Source organism: Scyliorhinus canicula, chromosome 12 (assembly GCF_902713615.1).
Source record: "Scyliorhinus canicula chromosome 12, sScyCan1.1, whole genome shotgun sequence".
In the NCBI taxonomy this organism is placed as follows: Eukaryota; Metazoa; Chordata; class Chondrichthyes; order Carcharhiniformes; family Scyliorhinidae; genus Scyliorhinus; species Scyliorhinus canicula.
In genome coordinates this window covers 134,791,462-134,818,017 of record NC_052157.1, presented here as the reverse complement: position 1 = coordinate 134,818,017, position 26,556 = coordinate 134,791,462, and the positions used below count along the sequence as shown (strand labels likewise).

The following is a 26,556-nucleotide window of genomic DNA, read 5'->3' as shown; positions in this document are numbered from 1 at the left end:
TCAAGGTTTGCTTCATTGCTAATGATGCAACCATCCTCTTTTAAATAGAACTGATACTATTCAGCATTCTCTATTGCACTCACATGAATGCATGCACACAGCGTTCTTCTGAGAATCAAGTACTCCACGATGACTGGAGAGCAACAGAAAAGCTTCCATTATAGTCTTCAATCCTTATAACAGTACTGTTAGAGGAGGAAACCTGTTCACCACAAAATGAAGTTTACTTCTAAGTGGCAATTTTAATTGACTTTAAATAACTCTCCAATTTTAACTTCATGGTTGCACACTATAGGGGTGTATGTGACGATAGTCTGCCTTTAAATTTAATATATTCATTTATTTTAATCTAACCAGGGAGGAATAATCTTTATTTAGGTAATTAATTTCCCCCTCCTGTACCCATAGTGATGGATGCAACCATCTGCCACTTTGATAGTGCATATTATGGGATGGCCCACATATGTCTTCTCACGTCCGACTCTGATCACTCATGCTGTTTTTCAAAGTGGGCCTGAAGGATTTGAAGAGGCAGTGGTACAAAAATTAGTCCTGGCAGGGTACAGCAAATGCGGCGCCGTATCGGATGACAACTGTGGGGAGTCATAATCAGGATTTACCGCACTAGTCAATTTGGAAAATAACTTTGCTTCAACCAAGTATGGTGGGTGCCTGTCAATGGATGCTGTTGTGGTCTTTCTCACTACAACTGTTCAACTGACTAGTGAGCCACTTTCACCTCTCTGCTCAATAAAGGGGCTGAGAATGGCAGCTGGTTCACCAAAGCGAAGACCAAAGAGGATGGGTTCAATTCAGGTGTAAGGTTCGATGTGCAATGTTCTTGCTTGCAAGGTTTCCGGAGCATCCACAAGATACCATTTCAGTATTCATCATAAAAAGAAGGGAGAAACAAATGATTTTTAAAGATACTTTAGGATAGGTGCAGTCAAATTATAGATCATTTCACCTATCATGTATTTTGTCCTGTCCTTCTGTAACTTCAGAACAAACTTTAACTGGTTCAAAAATTTGAAATACAGCGGGTATGGGGGGGGGGGGGGGGGGGGGGGGGTGTGATATCCAGTAGTTGGTAATAAGTTATACTCGTGGGTAGTCGCACCAGAAGTATCTCCAGGGGACTTCACTGAATTAATTCATTTGTTACCGTTTGTATCATTAGATAGAATAGAACAGTACAGCACAGAACAGGCCCTTCGGCCCTCGATGTTGTGCCGAGCAATGATCACCCTACTCAAACCCACGTATCCACCCTATACCCGTAACCCAACAACCCCCACCCCTTAACATTACTTTTTAGGACACTACGAGCAATTTAGCATGGCCAATCCACCTAACCCGCATATCTTTGGACTGTGGGAGGAAACCGGAGCACCCGGAGGAAACCCACGCACACATGGGGAGGACGTGCAGACTCCGCACAGACAGTGACCCAGCCGGGAATCGAACCTGGGACCCTGGAGCTGTGAAGCATTTATGCTAACCATCATGCTACCGTGCTGCCCTTAGTTCGTTAATTATCTTTCCACGTGTTCTTTTTGTTAATAAATTATCTTACTAGTCAAAGAACTAGATGTTCTGTGTGCATCTGTACAATGGCCACAGCACAGAACATAACAGGAGACAGGGCAGGGAAATGCCTTGGCATTGCCCCCCGGCACCAAGGCCATGTTGCCATTGCCAGGTTGACACTACCATGTTGGCACTGCCAAGGGGCAGGGCCTGAAAGCAACTGGGTGTCAAGGGGATGGGCTCAAGGGGATGGGCCCGAAGAGGGAGGGGACTGGCAGGGGCATTCAGCGACCTCATGGTGCGGTGCCGCTCACCTGGAAGAGGAGGGGGACGTTGTGATCAGCAATGGGGGGCACTGAGTCCGGTGATTGTGGGGGTGTCTTTGCCAAGGGATGAGAAAGATGAGCAGGAGAGAGGGACTGATCCTGAACGCACAACAACGGCAGCCAAAAATCGAGTCAGATCAAAATCCAACAAAGCTTCTGCCAGGAAGGACACAGTTCGCAAAATACAGGTGACTGAAAGGGCAGAGGTTTATGAGAAGAAAAATTTTTGCAGACATTTGTCACTGAAGAGGTGGCGATTGTGATTTATGCCACTTTTGGTTCAATAAAAAGGTTGGCATAGTGGATTTTGAAAACAATTATTTCAGCAATTGGTTGATTGTTATTTGCTCATGCTGCATTTTTGTCTTGGATTTTCATTTCAGGCACACATAGTAATCGATAATAATTAAAACATCTCCAATTCTTTGGCACGTTTTAATCAATTTGAATAAATTGAAGTTCATTGATTTTCAGCCAATGGGGATCTTTTTCATTTTGTAAATATTTCCGAGGTCCGATGCAGTTTTCAGACACTTTTTTGTCCTAACAGACTAGCAACTGTTGCAACACCTTTGATGTCTTGGCTTGTGCATGAAGCCTTGCACTGTTTTTTTTTATTGCGCTTTTGCTGAAACGGTGATGCATACGCTGAAGGTTGTTGAATTTATTCGACAGATTTTCTGACGAGTATGGGTTCCATCATTCAATCTATTTAGAGTAGACTGCCCTTGCTATTGAAAGAACATTAGCCCACTCAAATCCTCCTCTGTCAGCCTTGTATCAGTTGGTAGCGTGCTTGACTCAGAATCAGAGGACTTTGGGCGCGATTCAGCGACCCCGTTGCGGGTGAATCGTACGAGAGCTCCAAATTGGGTTCCGCGCCGGGTTCTGGACCAATCGCGATTAGCCGAGTTCGCTCCGCCTGGCGCAATTTTGACTGGGCGAGAACCACATCTGCATATTTAAATGACCTAATGGATCATTTAAATTCCCAGACGTTGGATTCAGCCGGCTCCTGGGACTCAACAGCTGTGCCTGCGACACCGCACCATGGTGCCATGTAGTACTGGCCCGCACAAACGTGGACCAGGCATAGCGGCTCCTCGGTGTGGGGGGGGGGGGGGTCTTCCAGGCCACTGGAGACCCCCAGGTGGTCAGGGACAGGATAGGATCGTACCCTGGCAGTACCCAGACACCTTGGCACTGGAAGCCTGGCAGCACCACCCTGGCACCATAGTGGCAGTACCAGGGTGCCTGGGTGCCAGATTGGCACTGCCAGGGTCTAGGCCCATGGGTAGGGCTTTGTCAATTGGACTGTGGGTGAGTGGGGGTTCCCGGGGTCTCAACAAGGTTGGGAGAGATGAAGTGGGTGGTCAATAAAGCGGTGGGGGCTGACCTGAAAGGGGGGGGTGAGGGGATCATTAGGACTGCTGATCGAAATAGCGCCCCGGTCTGCGAGCAGCCAGTACTGCCGGCCAGATCAACTTGCCAGCAAGAAATCACTCAAAGCAGAGAGAAACTCCTTGACGCCAAAAGAAGGGGCAAAGTGCTGTTGAATAGTTGAGAAACACCCGGCTAAATGCACCCAAAAGCGGTCTTTAAGATTTGCCCGTTGAATCACGGCCTTTCGGTTTGAGTTCCACTCCAGCACCTGGAACATAACAATCACGACTGATGCTGCAGCGCAGTACTGAGGGAGCTAATTTGCCCCTCAGTCTCCAAAGATGTGCAGGTTGGATGGGGTTACGGGAATGGGTAGTGGGAGTGTGCCTAGGTGGGGTGCTCTTTTAATGGGTTGGTGCAAACCCGATGGGCCGAATGGCCTCCTTCTGCACTGTAGGGATTCTATGATTTGAGGATGATCTACTTTTTTAAATAAATATTTTTATTTTCCTCCTTTTGCACATTTTCATCATATTTACAACAAATAATTAATAATAACAACAAGGACAATGGCAATCCCCTAGCCAACAATCCCCTCCTCCCACCCACCCTCAAACAGCTCCCAACATTTTGAATACAAAACACCAATGAAAAAGAATCATCATTAATTTATACATTCACAACACCCCCCCCCCCCCCACCAGCCCCACCCCCATGTTCAATGTCATCCAATTCGTGAAAATGCATTATAAACAAGGCCCATGAGTTATAGAACCCTTTCATTTCACCCCCCGCAACTCGAACTTTACTTTCTCGAGTGTTATGAACTCCAGCAGGGCCCCCGCCACGCTGAGGCACAGGGTGGAGAAGCTGACCTCCACCCCAACAGAATCCGCCTTCGGACAACCAGCAAGGTGAAGCATAAGAAGCCTCTGCACCTGCTTCCAACCCCGGCCGACCTGACACCCCGAATATGGCTTCTCGGGGACCTGATTCGAGTCTCATTTGCATCACCCTTAAGATTACCCTAAAGACCTCCCTCCAATACCCTTCCAATTTTGGGCAGGACCAAACCATATGAACGTGATTTTCAGCCCCCCCCCCCCCCCCCCCCCCCCCCCCCACCCCACAGCATTCACAAACATCTTCCATCCCCTCAAAAAGTCGGCTTCTCCTTGCCCTTGTGAGGTGCGCCCTATACACTACCTTCAACTGTATCAGCCCCAAACTCGCGCACGAAGTTGAGGCATTCACCTCTGAAGCATCTCACACCACAATCCATCCTCCATGCCCACCCCCAACTCTTCCTCCCACTTTGCCTTCATCCCATCCAGTGATATGATGATTATCGACTTGAATGGTCGTGCAGGCTCAAGGGTGTTGTGTGGCCTAGTACTGCTCCTATTTCCTATGTTTTGAACACCACTTTCAACAGAAATGTCTTTCCCCCCACCGTCAAATGGTTTGGTGGGTAAATAAATACATGTTGCTACGTGTGTTCCAAAACATACAGGCCAGGAAGCCCAAAGTTCTGACAAGAATACTAGCATTTTCTGTTCTTTTTCATATTGCCATTCCTACTTGGAGCTTATATCCTGCTAAATTTGGCTTCATGTGTGGTCCAACAACATATTAATTATCTGTCAATGAAAAGTAACCAACAACTCTATATTTTTTTTTAAGTCTTGCAGCAACTTCAAAGGTGGAAGATTTGTAATATGTGGAAATTACTTTGTGCAACTAAAAAAATATTGAAAGTTGTCCAACTGATTTAACTAATATATACACCGCCACTGGATATCCGTCGCCAGCAACAAACTGTATTAAAATTGGACAGAAGTATTTTTCAAAAAGCAGAGGAGATAAAAGATATCCTGTGTTATTCTGACTAGTGAACAAAAAGCCTTTTCAGAAAAGCTTCCCTTTGAGAGCTTACAAAATTCTAAAACAGCATTATTGATTAAAAGCTCTTTACATGTGTCTGTGGTGAATAAACTCATTACAGTGACCACTAGAGTCAAATTAGAAATCAACTTCAGCATTAATCTCTGCCAGGATGCGTTCCTTTGAGTTGATACTTTAAGGGCGCGATTCTCCGACCTCACGCCGGTTCGGAGAATAGCGGGCCGCGCCGGTTTTTCACGCGACGCCGGTCCGACATGCTCCCGTTATTCTCCCAAACGCGCAAATTTTTCACATCGGCTTCCCGCTCAAAAACTCGGCAAATCCCCCGATACGCCCAAAATGCCGACTATCTGGCCCCCCGCTATTCTCCGGCCCAGATGCGGGGAGGGAGAGGGGGTGGGAGAGGGGGGGGGGGGGAGGGAGGGGGAGGGAGAGGGGGGGAGGAGTGGGAGGGAGAGGGGGGAAGAGAGGAGGGGAGAGGGAGGGGAGGGAGGGAGGAGGGAGGGAGGGAGGGGGGGGAGAGGGGAGAGAGGGGGGGGGAGAGGGAGGGGAGAGAGAGGGAGGGAGAGAGGGAGGGAGGGAGGGAGGGGGGAAGAGGGAGGGAGGGAGAGGGAGGGAGGGGGGAGGGAGGGACAGGGAGGGAGAGAGGGAGAGAGGGAGGGAGAGGGGAGGAAGAGAGGGGGAGAGAGGGAGAGGGAGGGGGAGGGGGAGAGGAAGGGAGGGAGTGACTCGTCCGCCCCCGGTTACAAAATGTTAGCCACCCTGCCATGGCAGGACGGTCACGAGGACACGGCCGCTGGTTACCCTGTGGCTTACGGCCACAGGACACTGACGCACCGGTGAGGAGGACGTAGTTAACTGCCCGTTGGATGCAGAAAGTGACCAGGGCATAGGCTGGCCGCGTGTCAGCAGCGCGACCAGGCCACCGGGACACACAGGTATCCCGTGGCATGCGGCTGCCGAGGTGTCGAATGACCTCCGTCTAACATGTCGTTTCTCTGCCCCCCACCACCCTTCTGTAGGTTAGCAAAATGTATGCGAACAGAACGGCTATGTTCAACGCAGTGGTTGGGGCCGCTGCACTGCAGTTGAAGATCGAGCACCGCCCACAGCCACAGCCCGCAGTGGATGCAGGGCCAGCTGCAGCAGCAGAGGGAATGGCCGAGGAGTTGCCCGTCGTCGAGCAGCATGGGGGGGGGGGGGGGGAGGAGGAGGAGGAGAAGGAGAGAGTGAGGGTGCAGGCAGGGCGCCAGAGACGACAATCGAGGCCTAGGGTGTACCGTGCCCAGATCGCTTTCCAGACAATGCCAGACATCACCTGCAGGAGGAGACTCCGGCTGAGTAGGCAGACGGTGACACATATCTGTCACCTCGTGTCGCACCTCGCCCCACGTGGAACGGGAGGAGGACACGCGATCCCGGTTGCCGTCAAGGTGACAGTGGCACTTAACTTCTATGCAACCGGCTCCTTCTAGTCTCCGAGCGGGGACCTCTCCGGGATCTCCCAGGCATCGGTGCACAGGTGCATCCGGGATGTGACCGACGCCCTCTATGCCATCGCGGACCGCTACATCACCTTTTCCGAGGACCGAGCAAGTCAATATTCATGAGCTCGTGGATTTGCCAGTGTGGCCGGGATACCGATGATGCAGGGGGTAATCGATTGTGTTCACGTCCCCATGCGCCCGCCTGCAGGGAACAGGGAAGTCTTCACAAACAGGAGGGGGACATACTCTATGAATATCCAGGTGGTATGCGACCCCCACATGAAGATCATGCACGTGTGCGCAAGGTTCCCAGGGAGTGTGCATGATGCGTACATTCTGGCGCAGTCGTACATCCCTGCAATGTTTGAGGGACGGCCCCCCCGGCTGAGGGGCTGGTTGCTGGACGACAGGGGTTATCCACTGAGGTCTTGGCTGATGACGCCTATACTTAGGCCTCAGACCAACGCGGAAACCCGATACAATGAGGCCCATGCAGCAACCAGGGGTGTGGTGGAGCACTGCCTTGGTCTCCTGAAGTTGAGATTCAGGTGCCTGGACCGCTCCGGAGGGGCCCTGCAGTACCAGCCCGACAGGGTCGTTCGCATTGTCGTGGTGCAGAGGGGAGATGCCCAGGTGGAGGAGGCGGAGGGAGAAGCCAGTGGCAGTGGTGCCAGCACAGAGGAGAAAGAGGGGGAGAAGGTTGGTGGAGTGTCGGGCGCACGCAGAAACGAGCCGGCTGCTGGTGATGTCCAGGAGGCTGCACGACGGACCCGGCGAGGATAGCGGGCACGCGACGCCTTGGTGGCAGCCAGATTCACACGTCACATGCGACGGCACTGCTGAACACCAACGCCAGTCACGCAGAGGGTCAACACACAACTGCTACCACCCCCCCCCCCCCGCACCCCCGCTCTGCGTGCACTGCACCACCTCGAGTTCACCCTTACCACTGAGGTACAACGGTATGGCATGACATTGATGGCTGTGTCAGCGGGTGTGATCAGTGCCATGTTGAATGATGACAGCCCGCTCTGCGATGAGCTGTGAGCTCAGAATCGTTAGACAAAGTCTGACTCATGGCAATAGCTGAACCATCCATCTCGGTGGTCGCTGAGTTTGTCAGCGACAGTCCATCACGTGCCCGCATGGGGTAGCTGTGGGAGGGGGTGGGGGGAAGGGACTGCACACCCGGCAACGAAGTTTCACCGCTCGTCAACCCCAGCGACACTCGGTCACCATCACGATCCCTGTGGCAACGGAGAAATCACACAGTCTTACAAGTTAGGAGCAACAGTGAGTTTAATGGTTAACATTATGTACAGATGCCCTAGCCCCTACAACCAATCTGTGCCCTTCACCCATGCCAATTTACTATGTGCCCCTCTTCGTTGCCTTACGGGCCCTATCACTACGTCTAAGTGAATCCCCAGATGATACAGCAGGAGTGGAGGAGGACTGCTGAGAATCACCCCCTGCGACATGTCTCCCCGTCGGCACTCGTTTCCTGGGCGACCCGGCCTTGATGGGCCAGGTTGCTCTGCGGGCGTTTCGGATGACGTGGTGCCACCCTGCGCTGCCCGCTGCCCACCCGAGGCACCAGGGATGGGATGGGGGGAGGCCGAGCATTCCGGGATGTCCCATGATGGAGTTAATGGGACGGGCCCCGGTACCTCCTCCTCCCTCGGGGAGCCCGGTGGCCCCCGGGCCTCACTGTGGGACGGGGGTGCGATCAGGGAGGTGCCCCGTCGCCCCACCGACACCTGGCGTTGCCAGTCCTGGAGGCCTGCAACGTTCTCCACCAGGGTCCGAAGGTTCGTAGTGACGGAGTCCAGGGAGTGAGACATTCCCGCCAGGGACTGTGTGACCTCAACCTGTGAGTGCGCGACGCCATCCAGCACGTGTGTCTGGCGGTTGATGCTCTCCATGACTGACTGCTGGGACTGTGCCATGGCGTGCTGGGACTGGGCCATGACCTGCTGAGACTGTGCCATGGCATGCTGGGACTGGGCCATGACCTGCTGAGACTGTGCCATGGCATGCTGGGACTGTGCCATGGCCTGCTGGGACTGTGCCATGGCTTGCTGGGACTGTGCCATGGCCTGCTGGGACTGGGCCATGGCCTGGTGAGACCCGGCCAGGGCCCGTAGCGCGCCGGCAATGTCATGTTGGCTCTGGTGCATTGCTGCCTGTGAGAGGGAAACCCCGTCCAGGGCCAAGGATGACGCATGCACATTAAGCCCAAGGCCTTGCATAACCTGATCCATGGCCGAAACCGTTTCACCCATTGCCACGACCGCGGATGCCACACGTGCGGTGTCGGCCTGGGTGGCTGCCATGAGCGGCACCACTCCCTGCACCTGGACGTGGTTTGACTCCTCCAACTGCGTCTGCAGCTGCTGGAAGACGGCCCTCATCCCGTCATTGTGTCCCTGGGTTTCGAAATGCATCGGCTGTGCGGGTAGGTCAAGTAAATCCAGGAATCCGGGAAACGTCTGGGAGCCAGCCGAATGTTGGGCCTAGCCTGCCCTCCGACAGTCCGGCTCCACAGATTCGGTTTGGGAGGATGGCACTCCTGACTGTCCTCCTGGCACCCTCTGGCGTGCGGCCCTGGGTGCGGTGGTGGTGATGGCAGATGCTCGTCTTTTCCTGGACGCAGATGGTGCTGGTCGTTCGGCAGCACATCCTGGGGAAGAGAATGAAACGGGGTTATTTAGAAATGCTCAGCCGGGCGTAGGACGGTCCAGTGGGCAGAGTGTGAAGGGACAGAGGATGGGGAGGGGGGGGTGGGTTGTCATGCAGGGTTGTCTCACTTGGTTCAGCACCTCCAACCTCGCATTGCGCGACCTCCCGGGTGGCAGATCCCCCAGCAAGTCCAGTGCCCTCTGCTCAAACGTGGTCAGGGGGTGGAAAATGGGCGAACGCCCTCCGGTCCTGTTGCGCGCCCGGTTATTGTGAGCAGTCTTGTCCTGTTTGGGGGGGGGGCATAGATAGATCATCAATTCGGCAGGTATCATCAGGGCGTTCATATGTTGACAAAGGTTGGGGGGTAAAGTTGGAACTAAACCATTGCATCTCTCCAGGGGGTTGCAGCGCTCATGTGGGTCTGTGACTACTTGGTTAACCGCCCTCCACTCACTCTGTCCACCTCCCCCTCGTGCCAGGGGGGCTGTGAGTGATTAAGACCCTGATGAGGTCGTGCAGCTTTTTACGGCACTGCTCCCCAGACTGAGGGGTCTGCCCCACAGCACTCACTGCAGTGCCCACCTCACGCCAGGCCACGCCAGGCCCGTCGCACAAGCAGGGTGGCGATGCCCTCTTCTAGGGCAGATGATGCTCCTCCTCTGCTGAACCTCATCTAGGTGGGTCTCGGGGTCTGGCTCTCCGAACCTCGGGGCGGCCCTCCGTGGCTCACTCATCCTCTCCTCTTCTTGCGTTATTCTGGCCGCTCGCGCCTTTTTACGACGTGGAGCGGTGTCGTTCTGCCGTCATTCGCAGGCTTGTGGCGTCATTTTGCACTTGATTCCCGCAGCCCCGCTCCTAGCCCATTTCCGGGGCGTGAATAACTCGTGAGCAGGGCCACATCGGGCCGTCGTGAAAGTCGGCCGATTTCACGACGGCCTTCGCGATTTTCCGCGGGAGCGGAGAATCGCGCCCAAGGTCTAAGCAAGCATCGTGCAAAGAGTGACCATACCATCTTAGAAGGACCTGTATAAAAACAGACCATGTGCAGTTAACGGATTGGCCATACTAATTGCCCTCAGTGTGCCCAAAGATGTGCAGGTTAGTGAGATTACGGGGGTTACGGGGTCAGGGCGGGGGAATGGGCTTAGGTCTGGTGCTCTTTTGGAGGGTCGGTGCAGCATCGATGGGCCGAGTGACCTCCTTCTGGACTGTAAGGGATTCTATGCTTCTTCTATGTGATTCATTTGGCCCAGCCAACCCATAGTTGTTCCATTTGACCCATTAGTTGGTTCTCCCTCTATTTATCCAGTTTTCCCTTAATGCATCCAAGCCCTCCAGTGGAGGCATAGTCGAGATCATAAACACCCCATTTGGACATTATGGAGGCCTCCACTATGCTTTGTATCTTCAGATCCAGTGACCTGACCCTCCGGACATTGCACTAGCCCCTAAATCCTCTCTCGCTTCACGATTACAAGCCTCCATTTCAATCAAATTTCTCTTCCTTCTCTCTCCCCTTTTTTCCAGTAGTCTTGTCAGATACCTTGCAAAAATACTCTCGAGAATCAATCTACTGATCTTACAAAAACACACACAAGCAAAACGCCTGCTCTAAACCTCCCACTGATGTTGCAAAACAAATACAAATATTGCAGATCCTACAAAGCTGCCATTGTAACTCTCAATCCCATTTGTCTGTCCTACATTGCTCTCATGAAATTCCAATGGAAGATCGAAGAACAGCACCTCGTTTTGTGGTCGGGCACTTTATAGTCTTCTAGATTTTTCAATAAATTTGATAACTTCAGATCATCACCACTGCTCCCACAGTAGCCATTCTGCTTTTCTTATTTTCCTCCCCTCGAATCGTTCTCTTCCCTGCTCTGTTATCTTCCATTTTTGCCTTGTGCCTTTGTCATTTAATCACTGCTGCCTTCCACCCTATAACAGTCCCTGTTATTCTCCACCCCTTCCACCGCCCCCCTACCCCTGACTCTTAAATCGGCAGACAATTCTAACTTTTCCAGTTCTGAAGAAAGGTCATTGGACCTGAAACGTTTCGCTCCCCCAATAAAAGCCAATTCTTTCCAGCAGTTTCTGTATTTACACTAGTTCAGTAGCTGTAAACGTAATAGTATTGATTCAGGTGATAATGTCCCTAAAACGGCCCATATTTAAGGGAGGAATTTTATGGCCCTTCGCGGTGGGTGGGCGGTGCATAAAACGTGGCAAGCCGTCACAAGTCCACTGACTTTGGCAAAATTCCCTTACTCTTCAGGTCAACCAGCCTCTAGTCCACTTCAGTACTTGCTTCTTTTATCAATATTTCTGATATAAATGGCATTTTTGACTTTTCCTGCCAGTTGAAGCAGGCAAACATCAACAGGCAATTAAGCAGGACTATCTGGTAAGCACGGTAAATTTGTTAAACTTCTGATCATGACTGAACTTGATATTAAGTTTGAGATGGAGAACAGAGAGTCCCAAGCTAAGATTTGAAATTGAAGTAAGGCATACCCCAAGATGCTTAATGAATGGACCACAGCACACTGGTCTGATAATGAGTTACCCAGCAGAGGGTGGGATGGATTCAATGATGGATTCAATATACTCCAAAACATGCTGAGGGGCACACTAAAGCTTGGGGCAGCTGCCACAGAGGCGCAATGGGGAAAGGTCGCTGTCTCAGACCTCTCAGCCATAGTGCAATGAGGGGCAGGGAATGATGAAGAACCCCCTTGGCCTGTATGACTCACACTGTACAGTGAATAATATGTGTATCACAATTGTGTTGAAGCACCTCAGAGCGCAACAGGGGCCGGAATACTCCGGCTGTTGGGATTCTCTTTTCCCACTGGCAGTGCACCCCTGCCCATGGGTTTCCCGGTGACATGGGTTAGCTTCAATGGGAAATCCCATTAACAAGCAGCAGGAAGAGAGAATCCTGCTGCCAGGGAACAATTGCTGTGAAACATGCGGCTGGATCTAGGTAGAGAACTTAAATACCTTTGCACAATTATATTAACCATTTTGGAACGGTGTAATTTTTCTTGCCTGTATTGGAGCACCGCAGGGTGCACACGATCTATGTAGAAAACTGAATATCATTGCGCTTTCTGTGATGGGCATTTTGAAATGGTTTGTAATGTTCTTTCAGATAATTTCCAAATTAAAATATATTTTTTGCAAAAATAAAGTCACAAAACCCAGTATATATCCTGAAAGAGTAAAAGCTCAATTTCTGCAGCTGAAACTACCGTGGCCGACAAATGAGGTGACTGTATCAAGCTAAAAAGAAAAGGATCACGCAAATGAAGGAAAGTGTGAATCTAGCAGAAGTGAGAGTGTTCAAAAAAAGCAACGATGAATGCAGGATAAGTAATAAGGGGTGCGAAAAGGGATAATGGAAAAATGTTTTCAAGGGATATTGATGCCAACAGAAGTGTTTAGACATGCATTAAGAGAAAATGGTAAAGGGGGAAATGGGCTATTGAAGAGGGGGCAAGACCATAATGGAAAATAAAGAAGGGCAGATTTGGTAAATGAATGTCTGCTTTTTTGGTTCAAAGAGAGGACAAAATGCCAGCAATAGAAGGGAACTAAAAATTAAGTCATAGGGAGGAACGAAGTGGAGTTAATCGTAAAAGCTGATAATGGAGCTTTTAACGGCACTTAAGACAGGCACATCTCCAGGAATGGATGATTTCATTCAAGGTGTTAAAATGGACCAGGAAACTACAGTTATTTTAGTCAGCTTCCAGGATCTCTAGGTTTTGGAATTATTCCTTAACTAGTGCACGGATACAAAAGAAATCGAAAGGCTATTGGATTGCTGTCATTTATATCAGGGAGCTGGAATTCCAAAGTGAACAAGTAATACTTCAGTCTTGTTCAGTTGCAATCTGGAGTGTGATATTCAGTTCTGGGTATCTCAGGAAGGATACATTGGTATTGGAAGGGGTACAGTAAAAATCCTGGAGAATGATTACTGGGTTAACGGTGAAATCAGGAGGACAAATTGCATTATAGTGGCTTGTATTCACTTGAGTTTCGAAGATCGAGGCATGATCTAATTGAGGGATTTACAATGATAAACGGATTCAAAAGGGTAGATGCAGAGAAACCATTTCCTCTGGTGGAGGAAAGTGAGATCTAGCGAGCATAACTTTAACATTTGGGAGTGAAATCAGGAAACCACTCACACAATGAGTTGTAGAAATCTGGAACACTTTTCTTCAAAACGCTGAGGAACTGGGTCCAGTGAAACTTTCAAGAATGAGAACCATGGATTTTTATGAGGTAAGACTATCAAAGGATATGAAGAAAGGGTGAATAAATGGAATGGGGGTACAGATTAGCTAAGAATAGTGAATGGTAGAAGAGGTTGAAAGGGCTGAAAGGCCTACTCTTGTTCCTACATTCTCTTGTGATGGTTCCTCTACTCCCAGATGCCAGCAACATCCCACTTTGACAGCAGAACAATTTCCAATATATTAGGGTAATATATTATCATAGTGTCCATTAAGCATGGTGTTACCAAAGGGACAGAAATGTTTAAATGTCAATTGTTCCAAATGGAATGAATTTGCATATCTTTCTGCAAAAGGATGACACTCAATTTGAAACTCTTTGAACTCTTAGTGTAAACTGATGCCAAACCAGTTGACACAATTGTGGGAATTTCCTTAGGGAATTTCCCAATTGACCACCGTAACTTTGATAGATGATCAGTAGAAACTCTTACCGAAAGTTTCCTGCTGAAGCTATAGTGCCTGATTGAGAGACGATCCCCGACATTTCCTGCAAGGCCATTTCAGTGATTACACCTTGGGCAGGATTCTCCAACCCCCCCGTCGGGTCGGAGAATCGCCGGGGGACGGCATGAATCCCGCCCCCGCTGGCTGCTGAATTCTCCGGCACCGGAGATTCGGCGGGGGGAGGAATTGGGCTGCGCCAGTCGGTGGCCGCTCGCAGCAGCCTCCCCCGGCAATTCTCTGACCCGCGACTGGCCAAAGTCCCGCTGGTTCTTTGCCAGTCCCGTCGGCGTAGATTAGACTAGGTCCCTTACCGGCGGGACCTGGCGGCGCGGGCGGGCTCTGGGGTCCTGGGGGGAGCGCGGGGCGATCTGGCCCCGGGGGTGCCCCCACGGTGGCCTGGCCCGCGATCGGGGCCCACTGATCCATGGGCGGGCCTGTGCTGTGGGGGCACTCTTTTCCTACACGTCAGCCTTGTCAGCCTCCGCGATGGCCGACGCGTAGGTGACCCCCCCCCCGCGCATGCGCAGGGTTGTCGTCAGCAGCTGCTGACACTCCCGCACATGCGCGGACTCGCGCCGGCCGGTGGAGTCCCTTCGGCCCCGGCTGGCGTGGCGCCAAAGGTCTTCCATGACAGCCGGCGGGGCGCAAACCACTCCGGCGCCAGCCGAGCCCCTGAAGGTGCAGAGGATTCCGCACATTTGGGCGGGCCAACGCCGGAGTGGTTCATGCCACTCCGTCCCGCCGGGACCCCTGCCCTGCCGGGTACGGGAGAATCCCGCCCCTTATGTTCATGCACAATAAAAATTTTATTACCAAAATATCTTCTGTTTTTCTGCCTCTGCACTTAATGATTACTCATCCTCGGTAATTTCAAAATCCATCTCAATTCATTGTGCTCACTCTCCGAGTTCACCGTCCTCTCATCCTCCTTGAATTTCCCCTTCCATTTAAAATCCTTAAACCGTATTAAATGATTACTCGCTCTTAACCTACTCATTCTCCCAGGTAGGGGCCTCACCTCTGCTCCCTTAAGCCCAAGGGACATAGACTTGAAGAATACTGCAGATAATTGGTTTAGCCATTGATTGTCAGATCATATATAACATCATATATACAATAACATACATATATTCATATATATATATATATATATATATATATATATCAATCAGCAGTACTCTCTTGCTGCTCACTCCTCTCTACTGGTTCCATACTGGCCAGCTCTATTTATGCAGGAACTCTGCTAATAATTTCTCCGCCCCCCTCATTGGGGAAGCTCATCCTCCCTAAGGATTGTGGGATTGTCATTAGTCCCCAGCCAGTGGTAAGCAGGCAGGTTATAATATCCCTCTCCCCAAAGTCTAAGGAATCCACCAAAGACCCCGGCGAAGGAGGACGTCGGACTCGTTTTGCCGCAGACTATTTGCACGAGGCGCTGGATCGGACGGCGTGTAACAAGACGGAGAATGGCGCTTCTGTGCTGAACAGTGTCACAGTTGTACGGTCCGTGGGACCTAGGACTCCCCCTCTGACGCGTCCTGTGTCTCCATCTCGGAGTCGAGTCCACTGCCTCCGTCAGCTTGGCATCTCTATCTCCACGTGGTTCTGCAATGACCTGCGAAGGCTTTGATTGCGGCGCCAGAGGAAGATCATGAGGAATACTCTCCACTGTGTCTGGTCTCTGCGGCTGTAGGCGTAAGCTCCAGGGGCAGGGAACCTTTAGAAGAAACGGTCTCCTGGACCGAACGTGGTCTGCCTGCTTGTGCTGGAGACAAACCCGGGCTTGCACCTGGTAAGAGATGGGTCTCATTTGGCGGAAGGTAATGCCAGGGACCCACTGGGCACTACCAGCAAAATTTCGAACGAACACTGGGTCACCGGGCGCAAACTGCCGAATCGGCCGAAGCTGAGAAAAGCCCTGTCCCGGCCGTTCTTGAGTGCGGCGTACTTTTGCGCCAATGTCCGGGAAAACCATGCTAAGGCGGGTGCAAAGTTTCCGGCCCATTAGGAGTTCCGCGGGAGCTACACCAGTCACCGCATGTGGAGTGGTCCTGTATGAAAACAAAAAACAAGCCAGTCTCGTGTTCATAGACCCGGAAGACTGCTTCTTCAGGCCTCGTTTGAATGTCTGCAGTGCGCGCTCCGCCAGCCCATTGGAAGCCGGGTGGTAAGGGGCAGTGCGGATATGGCGTATGCTGTTCATCTTCATGAACCTCGCAAACTCCTCACTTGTGAACGGAGTGCTGTTGTCCGTGACCAGCACCTCGGGGAGGCCATGCGTACTGGAAGACAAACGCATCTTCTCGATTGTTGCGCAGGACGTTGTGCCTACCATCTTATGCACCTCTAACCATTTAGACTGGGCACGATTAATAGAACGAACATGGATCCTTGAAAAGGGCAATCGAAATCCGCATGCAAGCGCGCCCAAGGCCGCCCTGGCCATTCCCAGTGATGTAGGAGCACACCTGGCGGAAGCTTCTGATGCTCCTGGCAAATGGAGCAGTTTTGGCCCACCTTCTCACTGTTGGTGTCGAGGCCTGGCCACCAGACATAACTCCGGGCCAACATTTTCATTTTGGTCACACCCGGATGCCTATTGTGCAAGTCCTTCAGTTTCAGCTCCTGTCCTTTTTCCGGGACAATCACACACATCCCCCACAAGAGGATACCGTCTTCCACGCTACATTCTGACAGCTTAGAGGAAAATGCCCGCAACTCGCCTGGGAGCTGTCTATGCTGCCCACCATACAGGACTATGTGCCGAACCTTTGACAGGACTGAATCCACCTGGGTCCATTCACAGATCTGTGATGCCGTGACAAGCAAGGAGTCCATAAAATTTAGGGTTGCAACAACCTCACCGGTTGTGGAGTCGACATGGGCCGGTCGACAAAGCCAATTGGCTCAGTGCATCGGCATTCACTATCTGGGTCCCTGGTTTATGCTCCAGAGAATACTCGTAGGCAGCGAGCACTGGATCCGTGTGGAAGCAATGGGCGGTACTGGCTTATCCTCTCTGAAAAGTCCCAGCAGAGGCTTATGATCAGTCACGATAGTGAAGTGACGGCCAAACACATACTGATGGAAGCGCTTCACTGCAAATACCACTGCCAGGCCCCCCCTTCTCGATCTGCGCGTACTTCTTTTCTGCTACAGTCAATGTGTGGGAGGCAAAAGAATATTGGCCACTCAGCACCGTTCTCCACCTTATGGGACAGGACGGCCCCAATACCATACGGGGATGCATCACACGTGATGAGCAAAGGCTTTCCAGGATCAGAGCGGGTAAGTAACCCAGATGATGACAACTGCTGTTTTACCGAAAAGCGGTTTCTTGCGGCTGACCCCAAACCCAGGTGTGATTCTTCTTTAGCAGAAGGTGCAATGGGGCCAGCGTAGATGCCAGATTGGGGAGGAACTTCGCATAATAGTTTACGAGGCCGAGAAAAGAATAAAGAAGTGAAGTATCAGTCGGGGCGGGGGCCTGTTGAATTGTGCGCACCTTCTCTGAATTGGGGTGCAAACCTTCGCGGTGCACCCGATAACCCAGGTAGACTACTTCCTTCACCTGAAAGATGCACTTTGTATGACGTAAACGGACTCCAGCCTCTGAAAAGCATCTAAGGACAGCCTCCAAATTTTCCAAATGTTCCTGCTCCGACATCCTTCAACAAAACATCTTGGTGTCCGTGCAGCTGGGTACGTAAGGCTCCTAATCACCCCAAACGTATGCGGGCACACAGGTGGTGAGCAAAATGACCACTTGGGCGCTTGTTTCAGTGATGTTGTATGCCCGGAAATAGTAACGCATCCGTTGTGCGTACTGGTTCCAACTTTCCAGCGCAGCATCAAAGACATCCAAACGTCCATAAAGAGGCATGGTGTAACAGAAAAACAACTTCCAACCTGTATCCAACAAAAATCCAGGGAGGTGGCTTCAGCAGCATAGACAGCTTTAACCCTTGTCGCCAGTTTTGTGAGGGCCACAAAGAATCCAGCACGAGTTTGTAGAATAGAAAGAAATAACGTTTAATTACAATTACAATAAAAAAAACAGCAGTAGTACTCTGCTGCTCACTCCTCTCCACTGGTTCTATACTGACCAGCTTTATTTATGCAGGGACTCATAGAACATAGAACGATACAGCGCAGTACAGGCCCTTCGGCCCTCGATGTTGCACCGACATGGAAAAAAAACTAAAAGCCATCTAACCTACACTATGCCCTTATCATCCATATGCTTATCCAATAAATTTTTAAATGTCCTCAATGTTGGCGAGTTCACTACTGTTGCAGGTAGGGCATTCCACGGCCTCACCACTCTTTGCGTAAAAAACCCACCTCTGACCTCTGTCCTATATCTATTACCCCTCAATTTAAGGCTATGTCCCCTCGTGCTAGCCACCTCCATCCGCGGGAGAAGGCTCTCGCTGTCCACCCTATCTAACCCTCTGATCATTTTGTATGCCTCTATTAGTCACCTCTTAACCTTCTTCTCTCTAACGAAAACAACCTCAAGTCCATCAGCCCTTTCCTCATAAGATTTTCCTCCATACCAGGCAACATCCTGGTAAATCTCCTCTGCACCCGTTCCAAAGCTTCCACGTCCTTCCTATAATGAGGTGACCAGAACTGTACGCAATACTCCAAATGCGGCCGTACTAGAGTTTTGTACAACTGCAACATGACCTCATGGCTCCGGAACTCAATCCCTCTACCAATAAAGGCCAACACACCATAGGCCTTCTTCACAACCCTATCAACCTGGGTGGCAACTTTCAGGGATCTATGTACATGGACACCGAGATCCCTCTGCTCATCCACACTACCAAGAATTTTACCATTAGCCAAATATTCCGCATTCCTGTTATTCTTTCCAAAGTGAATCACCTCACACTTCTCCACATTAAACTCCATTTGCCACCTCTCAGCCCAGGTCTGCAGCTTATATATGTCCCTCTGTAACCTGCAACATCCTTCCGCACTGTCTACAACTCCACCGACTTTAGTGTCGTCTGCAAATTTACTCACCCATCCTTCTGCGCCCTCCTCTAGGTCATTTATAAAAATGACAAACAGCAACGGCCCCAGAACAGATCCTTGTGGTACGCCACTCATAACTGAACTCCATTCTGAACATTTCCCATCAACTACCACTCTCTGTCTTCTTTCAACTAGCCAATTTCTGATCCACATCTCTAAATCACCCTCAATCCCCAGCCTCCGTATTTTCTGCAATAGCCGACCGTGGGGAACCTTATCAAACGCTTTATTGAAATCCATATACACCACATCAACTGCTCTACCCTCGTCTACCTGTTCAGTCACTCTGCTAATGATTTCTCCGCACGCTCATTGAGAAGCTCTATACCCCCAAAGGATTGTGTGATTGTCATTAGTCCCCAGCCAGTGGTAAGCAGGCAGGTTATAACACCCATCTTGCTAAGCTACCTCTAAGATTTCCCCTGCCTTAGCCCTGAATTTGATTAATTCTCTAATTTCTCTCCTATCTCTCCTTATCCCCTCTCTGGGCTCAACCTATCTATGAGACCCATCCTCTACTCCTGTTCTGGCTAAAATTAAAGTGGGACTTATTTACAAGTAAGATTACATGACATTTACCAGTGCAATCATTTTCATGATTACGTTTAGCGTTGTTTTAGTTTCAGTCCCTCAGTTTTCATTTATTTTTCACATGTACTTTTAAAAATTTCTGAAGAGAAATATCAAATGGCCAGGATTGCTATCTTGGCAGAAATTGAGGACATAATTTTCAACTCTATACAACTCTTTGTATACCTTTTCTCCAGTGAGGGTGACCATGTCCAAGGGACCGTACATAAACCTTCCCACCAGTGTCTGAGGACCACCTTCTGCTATGATGACATCATTGGCTCGGTGATTGGCTGTTACGTTCTTAAAAAGAGAACAGAATTGATCACATTATCAATTGTTGTTCATATCAAGAACTGCACCCTACTTTTCTCATTATTTAATAATCAATCACAACCCACTCTTTGATTTTTTTTCTTTTCCTTTCCCTTGCAATTTTCCTCCTCCAACTTTCCCTCCTATCCCACGCCATAAAAGATTCTGTCTGCAAAGGCCTTAGCATTTGGTAAATTGTTCAGGATGCTGCTACAGGTACCGGATCCTGCTTTGGGACACTCGGGACTAGATGTGTTCCAGATCTATGGAGTAGGATAATAATTAATTAAAACTTAAGAGCTAGGCTGGTTTCTCTGTCCCAGGGAAGGCTTGAGGAGCTGACTAGGCCGGCCTCCACACCATTAATCCTGTCATGCAATAAATTAAGCTGGATCCAAAGAGGCAGGGGTCAGCGCACTACAACCTGGATGTGAGGGACAATGCCTAATGAGGATTGCCGTTTTCAGGGTGGGACCCAGTTTTCGAGTCCTACCAGATTTTAGAATTCAGATAAGGGTATTTAGAAGTCAATCAGAGTCCATGATCTGGCATTGAACCAAGGGCAGCTTTTACTGTTGAACTCAGCTTTGTCTTCACTGGGTCTCCGCATGCATTCACATTCACTGGGGATTCCAGCTTAACGATCAGAAGCAGGAATACTGACACTTATTTTTCCTTACTCTGTCTTACAAACCCAGATACAGTGAAGTCAATAGCAGCGCCTTTACCAGTTGAATTTGCTAACTCTGCCAATAGAGATTACTCCTTGGACCTTCCAGATCAGTTTTGATAAATAATAGAAGGAAATATCATTACTCCTTTCCTAATAGCCATTCGATCTTGTGTTTGAACTGTATCTCAGTGATCTCAGACAGAACAGAACATCAAAATCCCTCAATTGTCAACATATTTTCTCTAAATTACAAATAGAAGTCTAATTATCTTCCTAGCTCCATCTGCTGAGCAGAGATAAGTGTCTGATTCAAGCTGAGAATTCTGTTCTTGGGTACCTGTCAATCAGAGTTAAACCCAAGAGAGAACAGCAGAAACCAGAATCATGATGACACTATGCTTAAAGAAAATCTATAAATAACCAACGGCATTAGGAAGAACATTTCTTAATACCCACCCTCTTGTCATTAAAAAAAGGCTGACAATATTGACCAAATATTCTGTGCAACTCAATGGTTCTCTTGAGCATAAGGATGGATCACTGCAGAATATGGACTGGAAATCTCCGGCCGTTGCGACTCACTTTTCTTGCCGGCAGCACATCCCCACCCATGGGTTTCCCGGCAGCATGGGGTGGCTTCAATGGGAAATCCCATCGATGGGAAGAGAGAATCCTACTGCCAGCTCACAGCGCACCACCAAGAAACATGGGCCTGGAGTACCGGAGAATCCACCCCATGATTTGAACATTGTGGGACTGATGTCCAGAAGATTTACTCAATTACTTCAAAAGTTAGTGAAAAATATCGAACTGTATTATGCTGAGGGCTCACTCCTCCTCAACTAGGAGATTGAATGGGTAAGACATTGTTTATGACATAGTCTGCAGAGGGGAAATGTAAACAGAGCTAAATAGATGGATTATAAACATAACTAATTCAATTTGATTGTCCTTACCTCTGTCTTACTAGTTACATGGGCAATGGTACTTCAAGTTCTGCAAAGCTTGCGCAATGCATGAATATCCCAGTACACTATTACATTAGTAAATAGGCAGTGATAAATGGAGGCACATTAACAAACAGGATAGCGAGAGTTAGGAAGGTACATTGTGATGTATCTCCTACACTCAGAGGCAACATAAACTAAAGATTCAAACAAGTTTACTTTACTGGAAGCGACCTTTTATCAGTACTAAGAGAGCAGTGAATTGTTGTTTTGTCCGTATTTCCTAACTGTTTCTCAGCCCTTTCAATTCAGAGCATTTTGTTCCCTTCCGGTTCACTCGAAAAATTAGTTGAATTGAAGCTTCCTGAATCCCCTGGACCAGATGAGCTAACATCCCAGAGTGCCGAAGAGGCTACAGAGATAGTTGATGCAGTGGTGATTATCTTTCAGAGTTCTCTAGATTCTGGAAAGGTTTCTGCAGACTGGAAAGTAACAAATGTTCCCCCCCACTATTTAAGAAGGATGGGAGCGAGGACACCGAGAAGTACAGACCTGTTAGTTTGAAGTCAGTAGCAGTCAGAAGCATTAGATTCTAGTGATAAGAGTACAATAATTAGACATATGGAAAATAATGATATGATGGGGTGAGTCGACGTGCATTTATGAAAGGAGAATTAATTTTAACAGGTCTGTTGGGAGTTTTTTGAGGACATTACTTGTAGCATAGACAAAGGAGAAGCCGTGAATGTGGTGTATTTGGAGTTTCAGAAGGCTTTCAATAAAATCCAAAACAGGAGGTTATTTAAAACATTAGAGCAGATAGGAATAGGAATAATATTCTAGCATGGATTGAGAATTGGTTAACAGACAGGAAACATAGAGTTGGAGTAAATGGATCATTCTCATGAAAACAGGTTATTACTAGTGGGGTACCACAGGATCAGTGCTTGGACCATAGCAGTTCGCAATCTATATAAATGATTTAGATGTGGGGACCAAGTTTACAAATTTGCTGATGACACAAAAACTAGGCGGGAATGTGGATTGCAATGTGGGTACAAGGAGGCTTCAAGGGGATTTAGACAGGTCAAGTAAATGGGCAAGGTTGATGGAATAGATTGTGAATAAGTGCGGAGTTATCCACTTTTGTAAAAAAAAAGCACAAGGTTGAGAAGTGTGGTGTTCATGAGTCATGAATAGCAAGCAAGCAGGGGCATCGTGCGCAAGGAAGGCAAATGATATGTTGGCCTTCATCGCAAGGGGATTTGAATGATGTCTTGCTGCAATTGAATAGACCCTTGGTGAGGCCGCACCTGAAGGATAGTTTGGATCTCCTTATCGAAGGAAGGATGCACTTGCCATAGTGAAAATGCAATGGAGGTTCACCAGACTAATCCCCGGGATGACAGGATTTCCTAATGAGGAGAGGCTGAGGAATTTGGGCCTGTATTCTCTGGGGGTGATCTCATTGAGACGTACTAAATTCTTATCGGGCAAAACAGGGTAGATATGGATGGGATGTTTCTTCTGGCTGGTGAGTGGAGAGCCAGGGGGCACAACCTCAGAATAAGGGACTGGTCATTTAAAACCGTGAAGAGGACACGTTTCTAAGGTCAGACGGTGGTAAGTGTTTGAAACTTTCTATCTCAGAGGGCTGGGGAAGCTCAATCATTGAACATGTTCAAGAGAGAAATCAATAAATTTCTGGACTAATGACACCATTGACATCCAGGGATGTAGGAACAGGGGAGAAAAATAGCGTGAAGGTAGATAATCATCCATAAGGGCAGCACGGTAGCATTGTGATTAGTACAATTGCTTCACAGCTCCAGGGTCCCCAGGTTCGATTCCCGGTTTGGGTCATCGTCTGTGCGGAGTCTGCACATTCTCCCCGTGTGTGCGTGGGTTTCCTCCGGGTGCTCCGGTTTCCTCCCACAGTCCAAAGGTGTGCAGGTTAGGTGGATTGGCCATGCTAAATTGCCCTTAGTGTCCAAAACTGCCCTTCGTGTTGGGTGGGGTTACTGGGTTATGGGGATAGGGTGGAGGCGTGGACCTTGGGTAGGATGCTCTTTCCAAGAGTCGGTGCAGACTCGTTGGGCCGAATGGCCTCCTTCTGCACTGTAAATTCTATGAAATCTATGAATGGCATCTGGGAAGAGAAACTGGGTAAACATTTCAAGCACAAGTGGCTCTCCTACAGAACTGACTTCCACAAATGCTGCCAGGCCTGCTGCGTTTTCCCAGCATTTTCTGTTTTTATTTCAGATTTCCAGCATCTGCTGTATTTTGCTTTTATTTTCATAATTGAAGAGACTGCTTTAAACAACAATATTCTGATGATGGCTTGCAGGAAGCATCAAACACGGTATCCAATTCAAATTTATTTTACTACTCGGGCATCCAAGCAAAATGGTGATTTTCCGAAAGACAGCCACATCAGAATGATCTGCACATTCCAAATGTCTTTTTCACATTTGACAAATAACTTATTTAAAAACAAATTTACAGAAGGGCACTGATAACAAATTTTATAAATGGATTTTACTCAGGTGCAGAACATCCAATTTGGCGTAATTAGTACTGAGGGCACAAGTAGATAAGGGCCACGCTCGCCTTGCATTGTAAGCAGTCTTCTTCTACAAGCCTATCGGAAAAATTATTTCTGCTGACATTTGGGTGATGGCGAGAGAAGTGTTGTTCTCATTTCCAGGGTAGATGCTATCGTTCAAAGAGCACTTTTGTGAATGTGCACAGTGGAGGGCCTTTATTTTCAAACTGAAATAATCCCTTTGATTCTGCTTTTTGGCCATAAAGTGGCAGTGTTGCCGTTTGTTCAGAAATAAACTGCACCGACCATATAAAATCCTACATTTTCTAAAACAAAGGGGTACAAGTCATGGTTATCTTTCCTGCTAAAAGGTTGCAATTTTCTCATCTGCTTCCTCATACATGCAAACGCAATCTGCACAAACCCTGAGCTTCACGTGTGTTCGTCTGCGAAGCCATTTCTCCCGAGGGCTTGATTCATTGCATGTGGATGAATCCTTGCTGTCGTTCTCCTTTATATTCACACTTTCATACCTCATTACCTGTAATTGGAAAAGCTTCAGTTATAAATTCACCAGCCTCGCCAAAACACACTGCCATACAGCACAATCTCGAACATTGCACACATTACTTATAGCTCCCTTACTGAGAAGCCATAAAGGTAGCTACTTCAATATGCTTTTGCTGCTGCTATAAATGATAGCCCGATAGACCTTGAAAGGACAATGCACCTTTTACTGAAAGAAGCCTTAAAACTGCTCAGATTAACTCACCTCCTGTTTTGCAGTCATACCCATTAAATTATAATAAAATGAGCAACTGGAAATGAGCGTAGCATTAATGGGATCACGGAGACTGTGAGGACAGACCACTTTCGTGTCACAAAATAAATCGTGAACACTTTAAAATGTATTATGAACTGCCTATCTTTCATAAATCAAATAGCTAATTCCGGTTCAATACTCTAATCCAGTAACCTTTTGTATGGTACTAGACCACTGAGCATAGAGCTCCTGATCATTATGCAGCAGACTTTCATACAGGCTCACACAAGCAGGTGTCCTGTTTCAGTATTGCTCTTCCTGCTCGCCCCTGACAGGCAATTTTAAAACAAATACCTAAACTGTCACATTGCCTCCACTGAACTAACTTTCCCTTGGTTAGTAATAGTCATTGCCCAAGATATATTAATTGCCGGGGGCAGTGCCATGACACTGTCCTGCCATGACCCTCTGCCCCCGCTGGGGGCTGTGCTCACCTGTGCACCCCAGTGGGTTCAGTTCAGCAGGTGTATGTTGTGGGGGACCTGTCATGATTCACGTGAACGCACCTTCACACTGACTTGACTGGATTCTCTTAAGGTTAACGTGCAGGTTCAGTTGGCAATTAGGAAGGCAAGTGCAATGTTAGCATTAATGTCAAGAGGGCTCGAATACAAGAGCAGGGATGAGCTGTTGAGGTTGTATAAGGCTCTGGTAAGACCCCATATGGAATATTGTGAGCAGTTTTGGTGCCCATATCTAGGGAAGGATGAGGGTCCAGAGGAGGTTCACAAGAATGATCCCCAGAATGAAGGACTTGTCATATGAGGAGCAGTTGAGGACTCTCGGTCTGTACTTGATCGAGTTTAGAAGGATGAGGACGTATCTCATGAAACTTACAGAATGCTGAGAGGGCTAGATAGAGTGAAAGTGGAGAGAATATTTTCACTAGTAGGAGAAACTAGAACCCGAGGGCACAGTCTCAGACTGAAGGGACGATCCTTTAAAACTGAGATGAGGAGGAATTTCTTCAGCCAGAGGGTGGTGAATCTGTGGAACTCATTGCCGCAGAAGGCTGTGGAGGCCAAATCACTGAGTGCCTAAGACAGAGATAGATAGATTCTTGATTAATAAGGGGATCAGGGGTTATGTTGAGAAGCCAGGAGAATGGGAATGAGACACATAACTGCCATGTTTGAATGGCGGAGCACACTTGATGGGTCGAGTGGTCTAATCCTGCTTCTAGGTCTTATGGTCTTATGGAAAGTCCAACATGAGGGGGGACAATCCGGCATAAAGACGTGTTCTGGATTGTAAATTAGATGTAAACAAGGATCCCAAATTTTAAAGTTGGGTTCCCCGTTACATTGTTGGTAAACACAATCGAGCGGGGAACTCCTGCTGGTATAAAAGCCATTTTGGGACTCCTGTTCGATTTTACACCCCCTTTATCATTCCCACACCCCATCCCACCTTGAAATGGGGGTGGTAAAATCACCCTCCATCTAGACCAAGAGTGAAGTTCAGTGGTAGAATGGGATGAGTTGAATGTGGTTGAATGTGGAAGCCTAAGGTCATTTCCTGGATTGTGTGCAAGCGCAACTAAACCAGGGAAGTCGGCCGGATG

At 48.8% G+C, this 26,556-nt stretch overlaps 1 protein-coding gene across 7 annotated transcripts in view; it reads right to left on the bottom strand.

Moving 5' to 3' along the window:
• Nucleotides 1-26,556, bottom strand: part of pitpnm3 (PITPNM family member 3) — an 856,450-nt gene that overhangs the window by 28,927 nt on the left and 800,967 nt on the right. For all 7 annotated transcript variants that reach the window (XM_038814215.1, XM_038814218.1, XM_038814216.1 and 4 more), the window contains 2 exons: nucleotides 24,594-24,710; nucleotides 19,873-19,989 (listed from right to left, as the gene is read on the bottom strand). In XM_038814215.1, the coding sequence (XP_038670143.1) occupies nucleotides 19,873-19,989; nucleotides 24,594-24,710 (234 nt within the window). The remainder of the gene's footprint in view (nucleotides 1-19,872; nucleotides 19,990-24,593; nucleotides 24,711-26,556) is intronic.